General features: G+C 38.9%; 1 protein-coding gene across 21 annotated transcripts in view; it reads left to right on the forward strand.

Moving 5' to 3' along the window:
• The window catches only part of Baz2b (bromodomain adjacent to zinc finger domain 2B), a 308,213-nt gene that overhangs the window by 264,693 nt on the left and 22,470 nt on the right, over nucleotides 1-21,050 (forward strand). For all 21 annotated transcript variants that reach the window (XM_045146851.1, XM_045146854.1, XM_045146862.1 and 18 more), the window contains 6 exons: nucleotides 5,262-5,324; nucleotides 6,473-6,617; nucleotides 15,873-16,519; nucleotides 16,862-17,135; nucleotides 17,310-17,465; nucleotides 17,789-17,949. In XM_045146851.1, the coding sequence (XP_045002786.1) occupies nucleotides 5,262-5,324; nucleotides 6,473-6,617; nucleotides 15,873-16,519; nucleotides 16,862-17,135; nucleotides 17,310-17,465; nucleotides 17,789-17,949 (1,446 nt within the window). The remainder of the gene's footprint in view (nucleotides 1-5,261; nucleotides 5,325-6,472; nucleotides 6,618-15,872; nucleotides 16,520-16,861; nucleotides 17,136-17,309; nucleotides 17,466-17,788; nucleotides 17,950-21,050) is intronic.

The following is a 21,050-nucleotide window of genomic DNA, read 5'->3' on the forward strand; positions in this document are numbered from 1 at the left end:
AAACAAACCCTTTGATCTCAGCAATATAAACATAAATATTAAGAAATGGCCAGCTCTTATCAGTAACATTGAATGTGTATAATCTTGTTTACATGTAGGTGCTAAAGTCTTGCTGTTAAATGGCCCAGAGCTATGGCTACAAGGCCAGCCAAATGGTTTTAGACAAATTTCCCTTTTTTATTTATTATTTTTTTTATGAACCAGACCCTTCTGGGCCTTGGTGCAGAAAGACTGTGTCTGTCTTAGGTTGTTCTCTATGATATTTAGGCCTTACCCATCATCGGTACATGAATTTTATGATTCATGCCCTGTCTTAGGTTGACCTAACTCGAGAGAATCTTACCCATCTTTGACTACCAGCCTCTGCAGGGGCTTTAAGATAATGTCTCAGGAAGCCGGGGTAGGTGCGGGGAAAGGTCAGTGAGCCCAATCACCAGGAGAGGGTGGACTTCTCCTCTGTCCCCACCTCGGTCAGTCCAATGGGGCCACGTGGCAGTCTCCCAGGAGGTGGATTGCCTGCCAATTCCCAGTAGGGGAGGGTTGGGCACAAGCTGCCAGGAGGGGGGCCACCTATTTAAATTACCAAATTCCGCCCCCGGCTCCCAATAAATTTATAACTATCATATATTATAACTTGTACTCAGTTCAATTTTAAAGGTCCCCACAGTCTTGACGAATTTAAGATATTAAGACCTGTAAAATTAAACAAGTTAAACACTTCTAACATTTTTAACTGGTACAAGGCATAGCAAGGAGAGACTAAAACAATATAAATTGAACCACCATAACCTAAAATTTGTCTCAGTGCCTGTAATTTTAACTTGCTTGAGGTTTTCTAGCTTAAAATCTTAAGTCTCATCCAGGCGTGGTGGTGTACGCCTTTAATCCCAGCACTCAGGAGGCAGAGGTAGGAGGATTACTATGAGTGTTAGGCCAGCCTGAGGCTCCATAGGGAATTCCAGGTCAGTCTGGGCCAGAGTGAAACCCTACCTCAAGAAACCAAAACAAAAAAAACCAAATCTTAAATCTTTTGATCCAATATCTCTAGCTAAGCATATCAGTCTATTACAAATTTAACCTTGATTAAACTCTCTGGGTCTGGGCAGCAGGACGCAGCCAGCCCTTATACCAGTAGCACAGTTCCAACAAAGTCCCCTGCAGTCTTTATTTCCTCTTAGAAAGCTTATAAGCCAAGCCTCGAAGTTTAATGTTGTCTGTACTTAGTATTTTTTAACTTTCATCAAAATAGTCCATATAATTTGGCTTACCATTCTAGAAGACACCTTCAGTTGTAAGCACCAATTCTATGTCTATTTCTCCAAAACAAAGGTTCCAAAAGATTAACATCCACATGGTCAGGTTCATGGCAGCTCATTCCTCAGTCTGTATCAGACAGCTTTAGGTTCGCAGGGATAAACTTCCAGACGAGGTATAGTTATGGATGAGGAGATATTTATTAAAGCTTACAGATCCAGGGGAAGTTCCATAATGGCAGAAAAATCTGGCCTGCCTTCACAGGCCCAAGGAGAGAGAGAGAGAGGGGTGGGGGGAGAGGGAAAAGCACAAGGCTTTAGAAATATAAAAGCCACAGATGCAGCTTGTCTGCAAACTGAAAGTGAAAGGAAAGAGAAAGAGAACGAAGAGATGTCGACAAGTAAGTACAGGTTATAGAAGCAAAGTTTAGTGCATTAAATATGAAGATTGCCTTATAAGTCATGAGGGTACGCTCACCCACACATGTACACTGATTACCTCCTCAACAACTGCCTCTCACGGGGCACTAGTCTGCTGGACTCCCAGAGCCCCATGTTGGGCACCAGATGCTGGGCTCCACCCCGGCGGGCAGGTAGTGCTGTGGAAGGACCAGGCCTGCTGGTTCCTCCCAGGGGTTGAGGAGGAAGATGATCATACAATGACTCAGAAACCTCTCCTGGCCACCGGAGAAAAACCACACTGAGTCGGCAGTCTTTTCGAAGCAGGAACTCACAGAAAAACTCGCTTTATTGCTATGAGCAGTTGCCTGTGTCATGTTGGGGATGAAGGTGGGGATTTTAGGACGGGGGGGGGGGGGGGGGGGGGGGGGAGGTAAGGGCCAATAGTAAACTGTAACTATTGAAATGGTAATGTCAACTTCTGTGCGAAAGTAGCAGGCCAGAAGCCATTAGGCATCTTGCTGAGTCCTAGCTGGCCAGAGACAGGTCGCCAAACTTTAGCTAGGCTTAGGAAGTTCCACTAGGCCTCATGCCTGGGCTTTTCAGCGCCCAACACCTAAGGACCCAAGTTCAATTCCCCAGTACTCACATAAGTCAGATGCACAAGGTGGCACATGCATCTGGAGTTTGTTTACAGTGGCTAGAAGCCCTGGTGTGCCCATTCTCTCTCTCTCTGTCTCTTTCTCTCTCTTAAATAAATAAATAAGGATATATTTTAAAATAAAATAAAATGTTTATAGTTTTGATGTTGTTCTAAGTAATAATTCTTGTGTCTCTTAAAAGAACTGGGGTTGGGGAGATGTCTTAGTGTTTAAGCTGCTTGCTTGTAAGCCTGATGACCCAGGTTCAAATCTCCAGTACCAGTGTAAAGCCAGATGCACAAGATGGTGCATGCATCTGGAGTTCATTTGCAGTGTCTGGAGGCCTGCCACATGCCATTCTCATTCATACTCTCTCTCTTTTGCTTGCTCTCTGTCTCCCTACTTGCAAATAATAATATTTTTTAAAACATTGTAAACCCTGGGCTGGTGAAATGGCTTAGTGATTAAGGCGTTTGCCTGCAAAGCCTAAGAACTCCAGTTCGATTCCCCAGGCCCCATGCAAGCCAGATGCAAAAGGGGGCACATGTGTCTGGAGTTTGTTTGCAGTGGCTGGAGGCCCTGGCGTACCCATTTTCTCTTTCTCTCTATCTACCTCATTCTCTCTCTCTCTCTCAAATAAATAATAAATAATAAATAAAATATTAGAAAATTATAAAAACTATTAACCAAAATTTCTTTAAATAAAACTTCAGTATAGGTATTGATTTTTTCCTCATCATTAGAAACATCTTAAAATCACAGTTGATTGAGGGTGTGGCTCAGTAGTAGAGTTCTTGCCTATCTTTTACCAGGCCTTGAGTCAATCACTACCACCACAAAAAAGAAAAAAATTGTGTTTAGTTAATTTTCTTGATTCATGGCTACTTTGGTGTCTTATTCCAAATATCTATTGATTCGATTATATTTTTTACATTAGAAAATTATCATATTTTGTCCTGCTTGTCAAAAGATCACTTTAGGCCTGGAGAGATAGCTTAGTGGTTAAGGTGCTGGTCTGCATCTCCTAAGGACCCAAGTTCAAAGCCCCAGTACCCACATAAGCCAGATGCACAAAGTGGCACCTGTGTCTGGAGTTCATTTGCAGTGGCTAGAGGCCCTAGTGTTCTCATTCTCCCTATCTATCTTCCTCTTCCTCTCATTCTCAGTCCTTCTCTCAAATAAATAAATGTATTAATAAAAGAAGAAAACACTTTAGTCAATATATAAGTATCTCTTTGAGAGTCAAGATTTAAGGGTGTTTGAGCTTAGTCGTTTTAAGTTTTCTTTTAATCCTAGTTAGAATTCATGTGACTGTCAGCACAAATAGTATTCATAAATGCCAGCATAATTTGGTTTCATGACTGGATAATTAGTGAAACTACTGAGCTCTTCTTTTCACTTTCTTTTCGTGGGTTGTTACCTATGCTGGTCTAGAAATGTGTGTTCCTCAGTGGCTGGTATAGACAAGAGACTCCTAGCAAACACAGCAGTGAACAAAAGACTCTGCCTCAAACAAGGTTGAAGGCTAGGACACACACACACACACACACACACACACACACACACACGCACAGGCTTTGCACCATGCCTACTGCTGTAGTCAGTTCCGCATTGTTGGGGCACCATCCAGCCAGACACTGGTGAGAGGCAGGGATTTATTTCAACTTTACAGATCAAGGGGAGGTTCCATCAATGGCAGGATAAACTGGCTTCCTTTCACAGATCTAAACCCAGAGAAACTACTAAACAGCCAGCTTACACCAAAAAGTAGCAAACAGTACCCACCAGAGCTCACACAGGTCTCTCCACACCTTTGGGCTGGAATTAGATCTGCCCTCCAGTAACATTGCCTTCTTCTTCTGGCTGCTGGAGATGTAAGCAGAAAGTTTAACCTAATTAAAAAACGGCTGAGGGCTGGAGGGATTGCTTAGTGGTTAGGGCATTTGCCTGCAAAGCCAAAGGACCCAGGTTCCATTCCCCAGGACCCATGTTAGCCAGATGCACAAGGGGGTGCATGCATCTGGAGTTCATTTGCAGTGGCTGGAGGCCCTGGTGCACCCATTCTCTCTCTTTCCCCTTCCTTCTCTCCCTGCTCTTTCTCTGTCAGATAAATACATAATAACAAATGGTTGAAAAGCTGGGCATGATGGCACATGCCTTTAATATTAGCACTCAGAAGGCAGAGGTAGGAGGATCACCATGAGTTCGAGGGAACCATGAAACTACATAGTGAATTCCAGGTCAGCCTAAGCTAGAGCAAGACCCTACCTCAAAAAACCAAAAGGAAAAAGAAAAAAATGGCTGAGGCTATGGGGGCGGGGACATACATTCAAACCACCACACCTATGTTTGCATATACATGAATACAGAAAAATAACAAAGGTTTTTAAAAATAAGTTTTAAGTTTTAGAGTTGAGAATATAGCTCGGTCATATAGCAATTGCCTATGATACCCAAAGCCCTTAGTGAGTCCCTAAACATGACCACCTCCAAAGAGTTTTTAGTTGAGGGTATAGTACAGTGTCAGAGACTTACTTAGTATGTGCAATGCCTGTCTGTATTCAAACCCCAGAATGGGGAGGGATCTCAGTCTCAGAATAGAAAGTTGAGAACTTGACATTTGGAGACAGAGTGCCTCTCCTACCACTATGTTCATAGGAGGCATTCATTCAATATTTTCTGATTGAATAAACAAAACTTGAGACAGGAGGCTGGAGAGATGGATTAGCAGATAAAGTGCTTGCTTGTGAAGCCTAAGGACCTAGGTTCAATTCCCCAGTACCCATGCAAGCCAGCTGCACCAGGTGGTGCATGTGTCTAGAGTTTGTTCGCAGTGGCCAGAGGTCCTGGTGTGCTCATATTTGGCCTCCTTCCTCCCCTACTACCACTCAAATAAATAAATAAAAAATTTAAAAATATTTTTTAAAAACTTGAAGCAGGTAAATAATAGTATATATTGTTTGTTTAGGATGAAGGTGACCAAGCAGCAAGCGTTGAAGAACTAGAAAAACAGATTGAAAAACTGAGTAAAGTAAGTGCTTTTCAGATTAATGTTCTTTTTATTTAGTGTTTCAGAAACCTATACTGTATGCAATTTGTTTTCCTAAGTAAAAGCAGCTTTTCCTAAGTAATTAATATAAAGAACTCTAGAAATAGTCTCATAATTGTTTAAAGTTGACTGCTGCCCTTGTTCAAAGCTTGCCTCTGAAGGCTTGGTGCTGAACCTAACCAGAATCTATGAAGAAAATTTTCTATATTCTTTAACTTTCTGCTTGAATGCAAAATATTAGTAAAGGCCTGGTTTTATTTCTTACAACTAATTACTCAAAAACTTCAGTTGTGTTTCCTTTGTATGTATTTTATTTATATTGAATGTATAAACAGTATATTAGGTATTTATCATTTAAAACTATATTTCAGTATCACTGGTAAAAATTAAGATGACTTTTAAACAATTTATTTATTTATTTGAGAGAGAGGCAGAGGGAGAAAGAGAGAAAAAAAATGGATGCACCAGGGTCTCCAGCTGCTGCAAATGAACTCCAGATGTGTGCAACCCCCTGTGCATCTGGCTTACTTGGGGCCTGGAGAGTTGAACCAGGATCCTTTGGCTTTGCAAGCAAACACCTTAACTGCTAAGCCATATCTCCAACCCAAGATGACTTTTTTTGTAAGAAAAAATAAGCTTTTTACAGTAATGTGAGATAGCTAGGTATTATTATATCATTGTTCAATTCACAACTGTGTCTCGAGATTCAGTCATGCTGACTAGGCTTGTGGCAAGCATATAAAAAGAGAAATTACATATATAAATATTATTGGTGATATGCTTTAATCATTGCTTTGACTCAGTAACATATATGATAACATAGAGTCATGTTTTAAGGTGTTTTTTAATATGATACCTAATAAAATAAAACTTACCCTCTGAATTCTTGCTTAAACCCAGGACCTTTCTTATAATACTCATTTGTTATGAAATTATCTCTGAAATAATTTCTGTCATTATAAATGTGACTACAATTAAAGTCAGACATGAAATATTTAGTTCTTTTGCTGATTTTTTTTCAATAGTAAAATTTATCACTGTAAAGTCATGCTATGAGTATAGTCACTTAGGTTCATTTTTGAAACCCTTATCATCTATAATATAATCAAATACATTGTTTTGTTTTACAGCAACAGAGTCAGTACAGAAGAAAACTCTTTGATGCATCTCATTCATTACGTTCAATGATGTTCGGCCAGGATCGTTATAGACGCAGATACTGGATTCTTCCCCAGTGTGGAGGGATTTTTGTGGAAGGCATGGAAAGTGGTGAAGGTAAGAACTATTAATGATTTACAGAGTGTAGTATTAAATACGGCACTGTATTTTTTCAGTCCCTGTTACTGCTTCATTATATTTTGTGCCTTTTATACATAATCACATGTGGTTTATTAATGAGCACTGTAAATCCTTGATTCCCATTCCTCCTGAACCCCTTTCAGCAGCAAATACTTCCTCCTTGTTCATGATTTTTCTATTACCACTCTTTCTGACACCAAATATCCAGTATTCTTTTTTATTACATTGTGTACAAAGGTCTTCATTTATATTACCCTTTATGCTGCTGCTTCCAGATTCCTCTCCCTTCATGTTGTCAAACTTTCAACTACAAATGACTTACTCTGTAATTTCACAACAAGCCTGTATCCTAAACTCATGGAAAGAACTTGTTTAAATCCATGATACTTCTTATAGTCTTCATTTAATTTTGAAATCATATTTGCAAGTTTTAACACCTTACCTCCATCTGTAAACATCTTCCTTTCTTACATGTTATGTCATCACCTCTAAAAATATCTTCTCGCTGGCTTTATTTCTGCTACATTGAGTAGTATAGTACATCTTGAACTTACATGTTTAGTAAACCTTATTGAGCCAGATTTACAGAATTCTGTGGCTGAGCATTGCAAATATCTAAATTCTGATGGGACCAAAGCTGTTATATCAGTGCTTATGAATTGCAGGATGTAGCTTTTGAACCATGATACTATTTGGAAGCAAAAACTTATTTCATATTTATTTGAATTTATATACACTGTAGGAAGCACAGTGCCATATAAAACACAATCTATAGCCAGGCATTGTAGCTCATACCTGTAATTCCAGTCCTTTGGAAGTTGAGACAGAAGGATTATGAGTACAATACCAACGTAGGTTACACAGCAATCCCTTTAAGAGAGAGTATGGGAGACCTACATGCCATGCAAAAGTTTACAGTCCAGTGAGGAGAAAGGATTGGCTAATAATATAGGTGATTATAGTAAAAATTATAAAGTAATTGTTTTTAAGCTTTTTGTTTTAGCCACAGAACATCCTTTTAGTGAAAATTTTATGCAAAAACATAAGATTCTTTTTTAAAAAGGGAGAATTGTTCTGATCAATCTATCTGGGATAACTCCTAGCTTTTCTAAATAAATCTCAGCTTTGTACACTTGCTTTCCAACCCATAGGTGGCTGCTGGGGCAGCTCTGCTGAATATTATAAATTTGCATATTACAGAACAAGATCAAAGTTCCTGGAGGACTCAAGGAAGAGACAAGTCCTATAGTCTATTCAATATTTTGTTATAACACACTGTGAGCTCTTGTTCAGGCAAGAACTATAAACAGAGTAAAATGCACTAAAATAAATAATCTGACAACACAGTCCCAATTTACTACATGGGAACAATAAGATAGATGGCTGGGGAGAGGGCTCCGTGGGTAAAGCACTTACTGCACTAGCATGAGTACCTGACTTTGGAACTCAAGCCCATATAAAGCCGTATACAGCAGTGCTAACAACTGTAATCCCAGTGTGCCTATGGCCAGATAGGACATGCAGAGAGGAGACGACTCCTTGGGGTTATCTCAGGGGCCAGCTAGCATAGCAGTTCTAAATAACAAAAGACCTACCTCAAATAGGCAAGTACTGACACCCAAGCTTGTCCTCTGATCTCCATACATGCACCATGGTACACGTGCACCATCACACACGCATACACGCACAGCAAATGAAATAGGGAGAGAAACTGATTATGAAGCTATTCTAATTGCTCAGGTAAAAAGTAGGAAGGACAGGTGTGGTGTCAGCTCTTAATCCAACACTCGGGAGGCAGAGGTTGGAAGATCACCATGAGTCCAAAGCCACCCTGAGACTACATAGTGAATTTCAGGTCATCCTGGGCTAGAAAAAGACCCTACCTCGGAGAAAAAAAAAAAAAAAAAAAGGAGGTCCTAAACTTAAAGACAAGATACCAGGAGCACAGAAAAAGAGACATTGGGGCTGGAAGATGGCTTAGCAGTTAAGGCACTTGCCAGCAAAGCCTAAGGAACCAGGTTTGGTTTCTCAGTACCCATGTAAGCCAGATGCACAAGGTGGCACATGCATGTGGAGTTCATTTGCCATGGCTGGAGGCCCTGGCATGCCCATTCTTTCCCTATTTGCCTCTTTCCCCATCTCTCTCTCTCTCTCTCTCACTCTCTTTCAAAATAAATAAAATATTTTTTAAAAAGAAAAAGATCTTGAAGGTAGAAGTGATGTGTGAAACTAAGTATGCTATAATCAGAGATAAATTAGATGACTTAGTTATCAGTAGAAAAATTGTGATGCCTAGACCAAAATCCAAGTCAAGATTAGAAATTGTTTTGGAATGGAGTTATGTGAAAATTTTAGTATATACATCTTATTCAAACTGACAGAATGGTGAGTCCAAAACCACAGAAGCACTGTTCAGGTGAATGAATCTTTACCTTAGCTATGATTAAAATTACTGAAAAGCTTACACAAGACCAACCTGATCCCAATCCCAAACTGAGTATTGTTTGTCACCTAGACATCTAAACTTGAAGTTATCTAGGGTATCAAGTGTTCTTTCAGAATTTCTGAAAGCATCGTTCTGCACAATACTACTGCTAGAACTTAGCTCTTTGTCAACATATACTTGGGTTATTATTACAATTGCCCGCACCAGTCTCCTCCTTCTATTGTATTCTGTCATTATATCACATCTCTGCTCTAAAATCTTGCAAGGTGTCCTGTTGCCTATGAGGTGGCATAGTAAATCTGTACTTAGTTTATCACCCAAGGCTCCATATAATCTCTCTTCACACTGTCTATACACTGTTGCTCAACACATATATCATCTTCCTGTGTCTCCCTAGTCATTTATAACAATAATGTGCCTTTTCTTCAATCACTTAAACTTTTCTCCATGTATCTTTACATGTGAAATAGAAAATCATGAAAATAATTATACCATTATTTTGGCATACTGTTTCTATATGCATATATAAATCTTCTCATATTCATCTGTATTGTATTCTCCATGAACTTTATTTACACAAGATTATAATGACAAAGTTGATTGGTGATAGTAACAGGCCACACAGATCTCCTGAGCCCCCATCATGATCATAGAGAGGTGTGCCTTCTCCAGTTGCAGGATATTCTGAGATAACCCTACCATTATATTACTGGGTACTTTTAGGTTAGTTTAAGAGGCATAGAAAACCCTTTTTTCTCTAAGAAATAGCAAGTATATCAGAGGGCTTCTAGGCATAGGTATAACACTCAGGGTTATGCATATAGAGCCAGTGTCTATATTTTGAGGGCTCTGGGAACAGTGCCAACATCAGCTAAAGTAAAGATGCTGCTGTCACTCTGCCAATCAGTTCAGTAGCTAAGCTGATATGCTGACGCATCTTGGGAGAAATGGAAAGAAGAGAATCACCATGACCATTCAGCTAAAACTAGGGGCAACAAAATGGTAGCAAAATGTATGCCTACCTATTTGGCACAGGTATCAATTGGATTTAAATTGATGTTGTCAGTGTTTATTAACAGTGCTGGACTGAGCAGGAAATGCCATATAGCCAAATAACTGCAAAACAATGTACATCATTAGGAAGTATAGAGCATCCATGAGCCATTTTTACCTACATCCAACAAAGCAATCCAAAACTATGCAATTATCTAATTCTACACGTGTCAAGAAATCAATGCTGGTTTGTTGGTAGTAAGAGGCCAGGCCTTCTCAAAAGCACTGTCTGTCAAGCTAGCTAACAGTGATCATATCCTCAGCATCATGGGGCAAAGAACCCCTCTGGAAAGTGATGAAAACCTTACCCCTTATGCCTGTAGTTAGGCTTTGATACTCTTACTGAAGAACACAGCTGCAAAAGTCCCCAGTACCTGTCAAGTTTTGAGTCACTATAAAATGTCTCCTAGTTACTTTCTAAGTAGGCAGACAGTGTTTTATATCCAGGTGGGAGGCAAGAAGGCATTTTGTTCTTGAGCTTATCATAATGCCAGCATGCTAACTCAGATCAACTACAGATCTGAAGTGGAATTGTTTAGTTGAAAGTTATGTGCTGCTTTTGGGTGCCCCTTTTAATGTTGGAAACGGATGCACTGAAAGTCAAGATGTCAGGATAAGAGTACCCCTTCATCTGAGAAGTTAAAAACCTATATACAGTATGACTAATAAAGAGAAATTTGTGGAAGGCCAGGAAAAAAATGAGGTTAACACCAGTAGAAGTAATCTATGTGGTAGAACCCAGGAGTGAAGGGCCAAGAAGGTTCTCCATAGGTGAGTTGGTTGAGTCTGACAAGTCAGCATCATTATAGCTTTGCACTGTGTTATTGTATAAGCATCCAAAGATTATTCAGTACAGCTTAATATCTGCATAATGAAGAGAAAGCCACTCATGTTGTGACCACCTCTTTCCTTCTCTGCAAACATTCATTCCCAAGCAGAGACCCAGATGGTCTTTATTTATTTATTTTTTTTTTTTGGTCTTTTGTATTTGTTTGTTGCTATCTCTTTTTCTTTCCTTTTCTGTCTTTCTTTTTCCTGAAACATGAGAGGAGATGGTACTTTTCCATCAGATATTTCCTCCATATGAGATATACAGTATGGAAGTAAGGACAGCAGCAGGATCTCACCCTTATTAGAGTGTGTATTCAACAAAAAATTACAACTGTTGGAAAAGATATAGCTGTCAAGTAACATGAGGAGAGCATCTGAATTTGCTTACATTCATTGATATGGTATGTGAAAAACATAAACCTCCCAACCACATGTTGAAATAAAGGCATATACAAAATAGGAAGTGGATTTAGAAGAAAATTATCCATTTCATTCTTTGACTCCTGAATATGATGCAACTTCACTGAAGTGGTGGGACTTTCATCTTGTTCAGTTACACAGAAGAGAGCACTGAGACCAATCCTATGCAGGGTTGTTGAGGGAGTCCTTGTAACCCTTTCAGATAGTTCTCCACCATTCATTCTCTTTCTCTCAGATAAATAAAATAAAATATTTTAGAAAGGACTGGAGAGCTGGGCATGGTGGCACACACCTTTCGTCCTAGCACTTGGGAGGCAGAGGTAGGAGGATTGCCATGAGTTAAAGGCCACCCTGAGATGACAGAGTTAATTCCAGGTCAGCCTGGACCAGAGTGAGACCCTACCTCGAAAAACCAAAAAAAAGAGAAAGGACTGGAGAGATGGCTTAGCCATTAAGATGCTTTGCCTGCAAAGCCAGAGGACCCAGATTTGATTCCCCAGGGCCCACAGAAGACAGAGGCACAAGGTGGCATATGCATCTGGAGTTCATTTGCAGTGGCTGAAGGCCCTGGTGCACCCATTCCCTCTCTAAGTACCCTCACTCAAATAAAGAAATGTCTCCATTTTAAGTAGTATGAAGACTGACTGCACATGCAAAGAGGCACAGCAACTCCATTTCCAGAACAGGTACCTAACGTTCATCACCCAGAGGAAGCAAAACTAATAGGTGCTGTCCATCTCCTTGGTTGACACCAATCATAGGCACTTAGAGTTAGCCAAGCTGAGTTATTAACTTGTGAAATGATGTGGGTCAGAACCCCTGCCTGAATCCAATCTTGTATATTCCTCCTCTAACTTTGCAACACTGTCTCACAATGTTGTCAGATCCTCTAAAAATAAGTGGATTTAACAGCATACCTGGTCCACAGTTACAGGATCTCCCAGCAGAGTTCACAGCAAATATGTTGAACTGATATGTAGACATGCTTGTTCAGGACTTAAATACTTAAGCATTGCCTTGCCAGTTAGGTCATCTGATCAAGGTATAACTAGTGTTCACACATAAAGTCCACAAGCCCTTGGGGTGTGGTTCTAGTTTTTCAGCTGTAGGTAATATCAGAATCATAGCCCTATAGAGGATTTGTCACTTTTGCAATCTGTAACAGGAGATTCTTGGTTCCCATTTTCTAACAATCTCACAAATGTTTGAGGCTCTTCTCCTATCTAGCTTACCATTGTCTCCTAACAATCTCACAAATGTTTGAGGCTCCTCTCCTATCTAGCTTACCATTGTCAAGTGATCACTTTGGAGGGGGAGCCAAGCACAGCCCTTGTTGTCCTCACGTTACAAGGAAGCATGGTTTCAAGACTTGACTCAAGCTCATAAACTCTCAACACCAGTGATCTGGCTTCCAGAATCCAGGGAGGTGGCATATTCCTTCAGCTGCTGTCCTGACAGTGAGATCTTACCAGAGGGTTAACTCACCCTTATCTGTGAATATTCCTTCCATGAACCTCTCTCTCTAGTGATTCCACATCTACTAACAACTGTTCAAGTGTGTGAACCATTTGATAGCCTGTCTCACTTCACGTGATTCATCCCTTTAAGTTTTTGCATAAGACCAGATGTCTATACTCTGGAATCATATAATCCTTGGTTTCTGACTTGTTGCTTTTGTTTATAAGCAATGCTCCATGTAGTGCTATGAGAGACTCTACTCCCAGCTTCTTAAAGTGTGGATCATAACCCCACATGGAGCTTCGTAACTTAATATGGGGATTGCAAAATATTGTAGCAACAGTAAAGAGATTTCTAAATGTGCAAAGACCAAAGACCAATTCAAAATCAAACTTTCAGCTGGGTGTGGCGGCACACACCTTTAATCCCAGAACTGTGGCTGCAGAGGTAGGAGGATTGCTTGTGTTTGAGGCCACCTGAGATGACATTGAATTCTAGGCCACCTTGGAGTAGAGCAATGCCCTACCTCAAAACACACACACACAAATCAAACTTTCAATTGTTTTAAAATTATGTTATGTTTTAATTGGAATATTAGCTGTTTATAATTATTTTGATACAAGTCATAGCACTGACTTTTATCATCAGCTTAGTCTACCTTACTAGATACAAACTAGCCACAAATTAGTAAAAAAAAAAAAAATTGTTTGTTTGTTTTTTGTAGTTGATTGATTTGGGACAGGGGTTGTTGTTGTTTCACATGTGCCTGATTAGAAATGATGAAGTAAGGTGACCTCCTCAGGGCAGATGTGCAGTGCCTAAAGGTTCTATAGAGTATAAGAGTTTTTTCCTCTACAATTTCCTTTGTGAAATTTAATTGTCATGTGTCTTTTTAATAAGAGCTTTTAAAAAATTTTAGCTTTTAATATGGAGTTCCTTTATGGCAGCTGGAGGCCCTGGCATGCCCATTCTATCTTGTCCCTATCTCTCTCTGCTTGCAAATAAATAAATTAAAAACATTTCAAAAAAAACTTTAGCTTTTATTTGAGAGAGAGAATGGGCACTCAAAGGCCTCTAGCCGCTACAAACAAACTCCTATTGCATGCTTCACCTTGTGGGTACTGTCAAGCCGAACCTGGGTCCTTAGAGTTCACAGGCAAATACCTTGACAGCTAAGCCATCCCTCCAGCCCTAATTATCATATATCTTTTTTTAAAATTTTTTTTTGGTTTATTTTTTATTTATTTATTTGAGAGCGACAGACAAAGAGGCAGAGAGAGAGAGAAAGAATGAGCGCGCCAGGGCCTCCAGCCACTGCAGATGAATTCCAGACGCCCGCGCCCCCTTGTGCATCTGGCTAACGTGGGTCCTGGGGAATTGAGCCTCGAACCGGGGTCCTTAGGCTTCACAGGCAAGCGCTTAACCACTAAACCATCTCTCCAGCCCATATATCTTGATATCAGTGACTTTAAATAATTTTTGGTTGGAGTTTGAGGTGTTTTTTTTTGTTGTTGTTTGTTTTTTTTTTTTTTTTTTTTTGTTTGCTTGTTTTGTTTTGTTTTTTCAATTTAGAGTCTCACTCTAGCCCCTGCTGACCTGGAATTCACTATGGAGTCTCAGGGTAGCCTTGAACTCACAGTGATTTTCCTACCTCTGCCTCCCCGAGTGCTGGGATTAAAGGCGTGCGCCACAATGCCCGGTTCAGTTTGAGTTTTTTGTATCTCTGGGTTTACAATTTTCATCAAACTAGGAAATTTACTTTTCAACTCTGCTACTTTTTTTTTTTTTCAGTTAGATGTTTTTTACTGATTTTACTGTCTAATTAATTTTGGACCAGCTTTGGTTAATTGGCTTTTCTAGTTACACATTGTATTCCTGCTTATTTGAATACCTGCTAAATTTGTTTGGATGGCAAACATCACAATTTTTCCTTGTTCAGTGGCTGGATATTTTTCAATTCCCACAAATATTTAGGGGCTTTATTAATAAAGGCACAGTTAAGTTACTTGGGAAAATTTGACCCTTTCAGGTCTCCCATTTAAAATTGACTCAGCAGAACTAGGTGCTCAGTCACGTGATTATTATTCCCAAAGTCATCGTCTGGCCTCCACAGGCACATGTACACACACACACATGCATCCAGGCACACATGAACACACATGTAATAAGAACTCTTTTAAGTCAACACTGGGTGTTAATATCAACCAGAAGTTCACGAAGGAAAAATATGAGTAAACCGAAAAAAAAAAAAAGATATTCAGCCTGATAATGATCAGACATAATGTAATTTAGACTTTTACCTCTGAGATAGTGTCAAAGACAATACTGAAAGCATCCAGTGTTATTGAGGGGATAGACAAAGAGGCTCACATGTGCTTCTGTACAAGTGTAGATTGATCCAAACTTTTCAGAGGGCAGTCTGACAACATATGTCAAGGACTCTAAAAAGTATGCAACTTAGATTCAGTAACTTGTTATTTTAAGGATCTTGGCTTAAGGATGTGAATCAGAAAAAGAAAAAATATTCAGAGATGAGAATATAAGTCATTTATAATTTACTATATAGTTAATCATTATTAGGAAACTTTTTGGCACATAACAGCAGATGATTATTTAAATGTAACTTTTAAAGATTATGATGTGCTTATATAGTTGATACTTCCGTGTTTACAGAGTAATAAGATTTCCTTGCTAAAATTATACAGGTATAAGTTTAAGTGCATAGAGAATTCCTTGAAGTATTTATAGACTTGCTGATAGTAATTTTTTTGCTCAATAGTTTGTTTTTAATACTGTTTGATTTTAATTTTTAATAATGAATATATATGTGTATATATATATATATATATATATATGTACATATATATATGGCTTCCAGTGAGTACAAAAATCTATAAAAAGAAAGTCTTGGGAATAGTAGACAATATGGCAAAATTATTTAAATGTTCATATAATTTTATGAATAATAAAATATAGTATTAGTTGGATCAAAATAGCTGATTTTCATATTTTCAATTTTATAGGCCTAGAAGAAATTGCAAAAGAAAAAGAAAAACTTAAAAAAGCAGAAAGTATCCAGATCAAAGAAGAAATGTTTGACACTTCTGGAGACACATTAAATTGTTCAAACATAGATCACTGTGATCAAAAAGATGATCTTAAAGAAAAAGATAACACAAATCTGTTTCTTCAGAAGCCTGGTTCATTTTCCAAATTAAGCAAGCTGTTGGAAGTAGCTAAGATGCCGCCTGAGTCAGATGTTGTGAGCCCGAAATCAAATGCTAGTACAAATGGGTGCACAGTGTCTTATCAAAATGGTGGCAAACATTCGCTGGGCAGTATGACCTCAACAGCAACACAAAGCACCATGGAGAAGACAGACTCTAATTTGTTTAATGCTGGTTCAGGTGGTCCAGGAAAATTCTATAGTCCTCTCCCCAATGACCAGTTGTTAAAAACACTGACTGAAAAGAATAGACAATGGTTTAGCCTTTTGCCAAGAACACCTTGTGATGACACTTCACTCACCCATGCTGATCTGACCGCTGCTTCTTCAGGGGTTCCTCAGTCCCAGCCACCATCCAAGGCACCTTCACCTGCTCCAGCTCCCCTTGGAGCTTCTCCTCAGAACCCTATTGGCCTAAATCCATTTGCTTTATCACCTCTTCAGGTTCGCACTTTTAATTGAAACTCATGGTACTATTGCTTTATTTCACCCAAAGAGTCTGAAAACTGAAGCAAGCCAGAATTTCTGCCACCAAGCTTCATTGGAACTACAAATTTCTGATCTATGTCTAAGTCTCCATTGTTTTTAACTAATTACTATTGTAGTATAACTAACGGTATAATTATGTTGGGAAATAACATGAAATGTAATATTGTCCCTAATGTATTCATTTTTCCTCTGTGATAAATGAAATACTTTTCTCAGAATTTGGAAAATAATTTCAGATTCTAAACATTTTCCCAACCCCTTATATTAATGTACATTTTAATTGTTTTGTTTTTGCAGATGAAAAGTGGAGTGTCTATGATGGGACTTCAGTTTTGTGGGTGGCCCACTGGTGTGCTTACTTCCAATATCCCATTTACATCACCTGTACCCAGTCTGGGACCAGGGATGGGATTATCCGAAGGAAACAGTAGCTCATTCTTGAATTCCAGTGTTGCTTCAAACAAAAGTGAATCTCCAGTACCTCCACATGACAAGATCTCTTCGGTTCAACCAGCAGCTGTTGAAGTAGCAAAACCAATAGATTTTCCTAGCCCAAAACCTATTCCAGAAGGTAGGTGCATTGACATGACTCAAATCACTTGCTGTATTTTATCACTAGAAGTTCTTGTTTTAAAACTAAATTTCTGATGGCTTTATATGTAGCTAGCAAATCTTGAGGTCTGCCTTGTGCCATTATTTCCTGTTCAAAATATTTGTAAAAGATCTACATATTTTCTTAACTTAGAAATGCAGTTTGGTTGGTGGAGAATAATTGACCCTGAGGACCTAAAAACTTTGCTCAAAGTGCTACATCTGAGAGGCATAAGAGAGAAGGCATTACAAAAACAAATACAGAAACACCTGGATTACATTACTCAAGCCTGTGTCAAGAATAAGGATGGTAAATACTTAACAGATTTCTGCTTTCTCCCTTAAGTATTGGAATTAACTTTTTAGCCTAAGCATACTTTAATGTTTTCTTACTTTATTATTTTTAATTCTGCTTAACAGATAGTAACTATGCATCTCTTAAATACTTATACTTTTTATCACCTGCACACATATGTGCCTTTTAGAAAAAGTTTCTTTTAAGGATATGCTGCCTGCATTACACAAGGACATGCAAGTGTGTTGTATGACGTACACGGTACCCCAAGGATTTTACTCAGTTTCTGGAAGAACTCATTGATGATGGTTTAAAAATCAATTTCTTTTCATACATAGTTGCTATTATTGAATTAAATGAACATGAAGAAAACCAGGTGACTCGAGATATTGTGGAAAACTGGTCAGTGGAGGAACAAGCAATGGAAATGGACTTGAGTATCCTTCAACAGGTAGAAGATCTAGAAAGGAGAGTTGCATCAGCAAGTTTGCAAGTAAAGGTAAAATTGACTGGGAATAAAAATCTAATTTTAGGATAATGGAAGGTAACTAATATTCATTATTTGCCTACTATAAGCTAGTTATTGTACTAGGTCAATTTATCGTATTTGACTAGTTCTAAGTTAATTTCCTTCATATTTACAAATAAGGAAGCAAACTCATTATAAGCAACTGACCAGTGATTATATACATGACTGACTATAGACTCAAACCATATCTGTGTGACTTTAGAAAGCCTATGCTGTTTTTCACAAAATCTTGCTTCCTCCTTAGTGGTATTCACAGAAACCATTTCTGATGTGGAGCTCTTTATCTCAAGCAAAATTTCATAGTTTTTAACCATTATAAATATAGATTTCATTATGTTATCATGGTCCTATCATAATGTTTCATATAGTACCAAGACCTCTCTTGCATATAAACCATGTTATATGTTAGGCTTTTATTCTGCATATTTTAAATTTGGAAAAGAATGTAGACATATTGAAATGTATGCTATATCATGATGAAAACACAACACTATACATATATATGTAAAGTGTTTATATTTATTATATTATATTTATTTGAGAGAGAGAAAAAAAGGAGAGAGAGAATGGGCATGCCAGGGCCTCTAGCCTTGCAACCAAACTCTAGATGCATGTGCTACCTTGGGCATCTGGCTTACGTGGGTACTGGGGAATCAAATCTGGTTCCTTTGGCTTTTCAAGCAAGTAACTTAACTGCTAAGCCATCTCTCTAGCCCACATATATTTTTATCTAATTGGCATAACACATTATATGTAATGATCAGAAGTGTTTTCCAATGGACAAGCACAGAAAAGATTTATATAAGAATTTTTAGATTTTGAAAAGATTATCTGTGATAAGAAGTAGATACACATACAAAGTTATACATACAAGTCAGAGACACTCAGGCTTATAAAACTGAGTCTCGGGCTGGAGAGATGGCTTAGCGGTTAAGCGCTTGCCTGTGAAGCCTAAGGACCCTGGTTCGAGGCTCAGTTCCCCAGGTCCCACGTTAGCCAGATGCACAAGGGGGCGCACGGGTCTGAGTTCGTTTGCAGAGGCTGGAAGCCCTGGCACTCCCATTCTCTCTCTCTCCCTCTATCTGTCTTTCTCTCTGTTGTCTGTCGCTCTCAAATAAATAAATAAATAATTTTAAAAAAAAGAAAAGAAAACTGAGTCTCTATGTAATTTGACTTAATATTTCACATTTTGTTCAGAATTAAACATTTAAGGTATGATACTGTTTTGCCCAATAATTTAAATTTTGACTTCATAAGTAATTTTGAGATCTCTTAAGACCATCATTTTCCACAGATAGTAAAATATCCCATCTTTGCCACAAATATAATTATTGATATTGGAAGCAAAATCCATCCTTTACTGAAACTATTGTGCTTGCAGACTATATGGCTATATGGCTGCTTCTGGTTTATAATACAGTATAAAAATGGCCCAGTCTGCAACAAGTGAACTCTTTACACATGTTAGTTTTATGGAGAAATAAAAATTATGCTGGGGGCTGCAGATGGCTTAGCAGTTAAGGTGCTTGCCTGCAAAGCCTAAGGACCCAGGTTCAACTCCCCAGACCAATGTAAGCCAGATGCACATGGTGGCACATGTGCACAAGGTAACAAGCATGTTTGGAGTTCAATTGCAGTGGCTAGAGGTCCTGGTGCACCAATTCACATGCTGTCTCTCTCTATTGCTCTCTAACCAGAAGTGAGAGCAGCATTAATATATGAATATAAGCATTAAGTATAGTGCTTTCAGGGCAATTTGGTGAGAATAATATATGCATTTATCCAGACTAGAACAGGCTTTATACCCCTAAGGCTCATGACGTCCCCTGCCATAGGCTTTTGATTAGGTTTTCAGTACCAGGCATATATTCCCTCCCATAGAGCAGGCCTCCAATCCAATTAGAGAACAGTTGGTTTCCCCCAGAGCAGACATGCCACTGTTGCACCCATTTGGTCATTTGACTGTCTGGCCAAACTTGAGGCTTTCAGCATCCACTGTTTTCACTGCTGATGACTTCTGTCTCCCATAGCACTGAATAAAGTGTAGCTTTTTCTGGCTTTCAGTTGGCTGATCTACAGGGAAAAGGTTTGCTGCTGAGCACCAGCTTGATTTTTCAGTGACTTTGCAGCTCAGATATGTGAAGTCTTCAGCAATAGGGTTTTGCCATCTGTTTCTCAAAGGAAACCAAGGGCCTTGACAATAGCCTGGAATGTTTTGGAGGTAACAGGGGCCTTCCTGGCCAACAACTCACTGGAAGGTATCCCATCCCTGGCACTGAAAAATGTCTAGTAACAATCTATGGCTTCTGGGTGTGCAATTATTTTAAAAAGTAGGTTTTCACATGTCATATTCAAAATATCTTGAATTTTGATTGACCCACCCCCTTTCCCCTCCCTATAATCTCTTCTTCTCCTTACATATATACAATGCCATCCCCTTAAGTCCTTCCCTCTCCTCCCTCCCTTATAGCCTTTTTCTAGTTTAATGGCCTCTGCTACCAATATTTGGTTCCCGCTCACACAGAAGTCTATACATTTGTAGCTAGGATCCACATATGAGAACATGGGATGTTTGGCTTTCTGGGCCTGGGTTACCTGACTTAGAATAATCCTTTCCAGATCCATCCATTTCCCTACAAATTTCATTTTTCTTTACCACTGAAGGGAACTCCATTGTATAAATGTACCACATCTTTATTATCCATTAATCTGTGGAGGGACTTCTAGGCTGGTTCCATTTCCTAGCTATTGTGAACAGAGCAGCAATAAACGTGGTTGTGCAAGTATCTCCAAGGCAGTGAGAAGAGTCCTTAGGATATATGCCTAGGAGTGCTATAGCTAGATCATGTGGTAAATCAATTTTTAGTTGTCTCAATAATCTCCACACTAACTTCCGCAATGACTGGACCAGATTACATTCCCACCAACAGTGTAGAAAGGTTCCCTTTTTTCTGCATCCTTGCCAACATTTGTTGTCATTTGTTTGTTTGATGGTTTGCCTTAATGGTAGCCATTCTAACAGGAGTGAAATGGAATCTCAACATAGTTTGAAATTGTATTTCCCTGAAGGC

Source organism: Jaculus jaculus, chromosome 4 (genome assembly GCF_020740685.1).
Source record: "Jaculus jaculus isolate mJacJac1 chromosome 4, mJacJac1.mat.Y.cur, whole genome shotgun sequence".
Lineage (NCBI taxonomy): Eukaryota > Metazoa > Chordata > Mammalia > Rodentia > Dipodidae > Jaculus > Jaculus jaculus.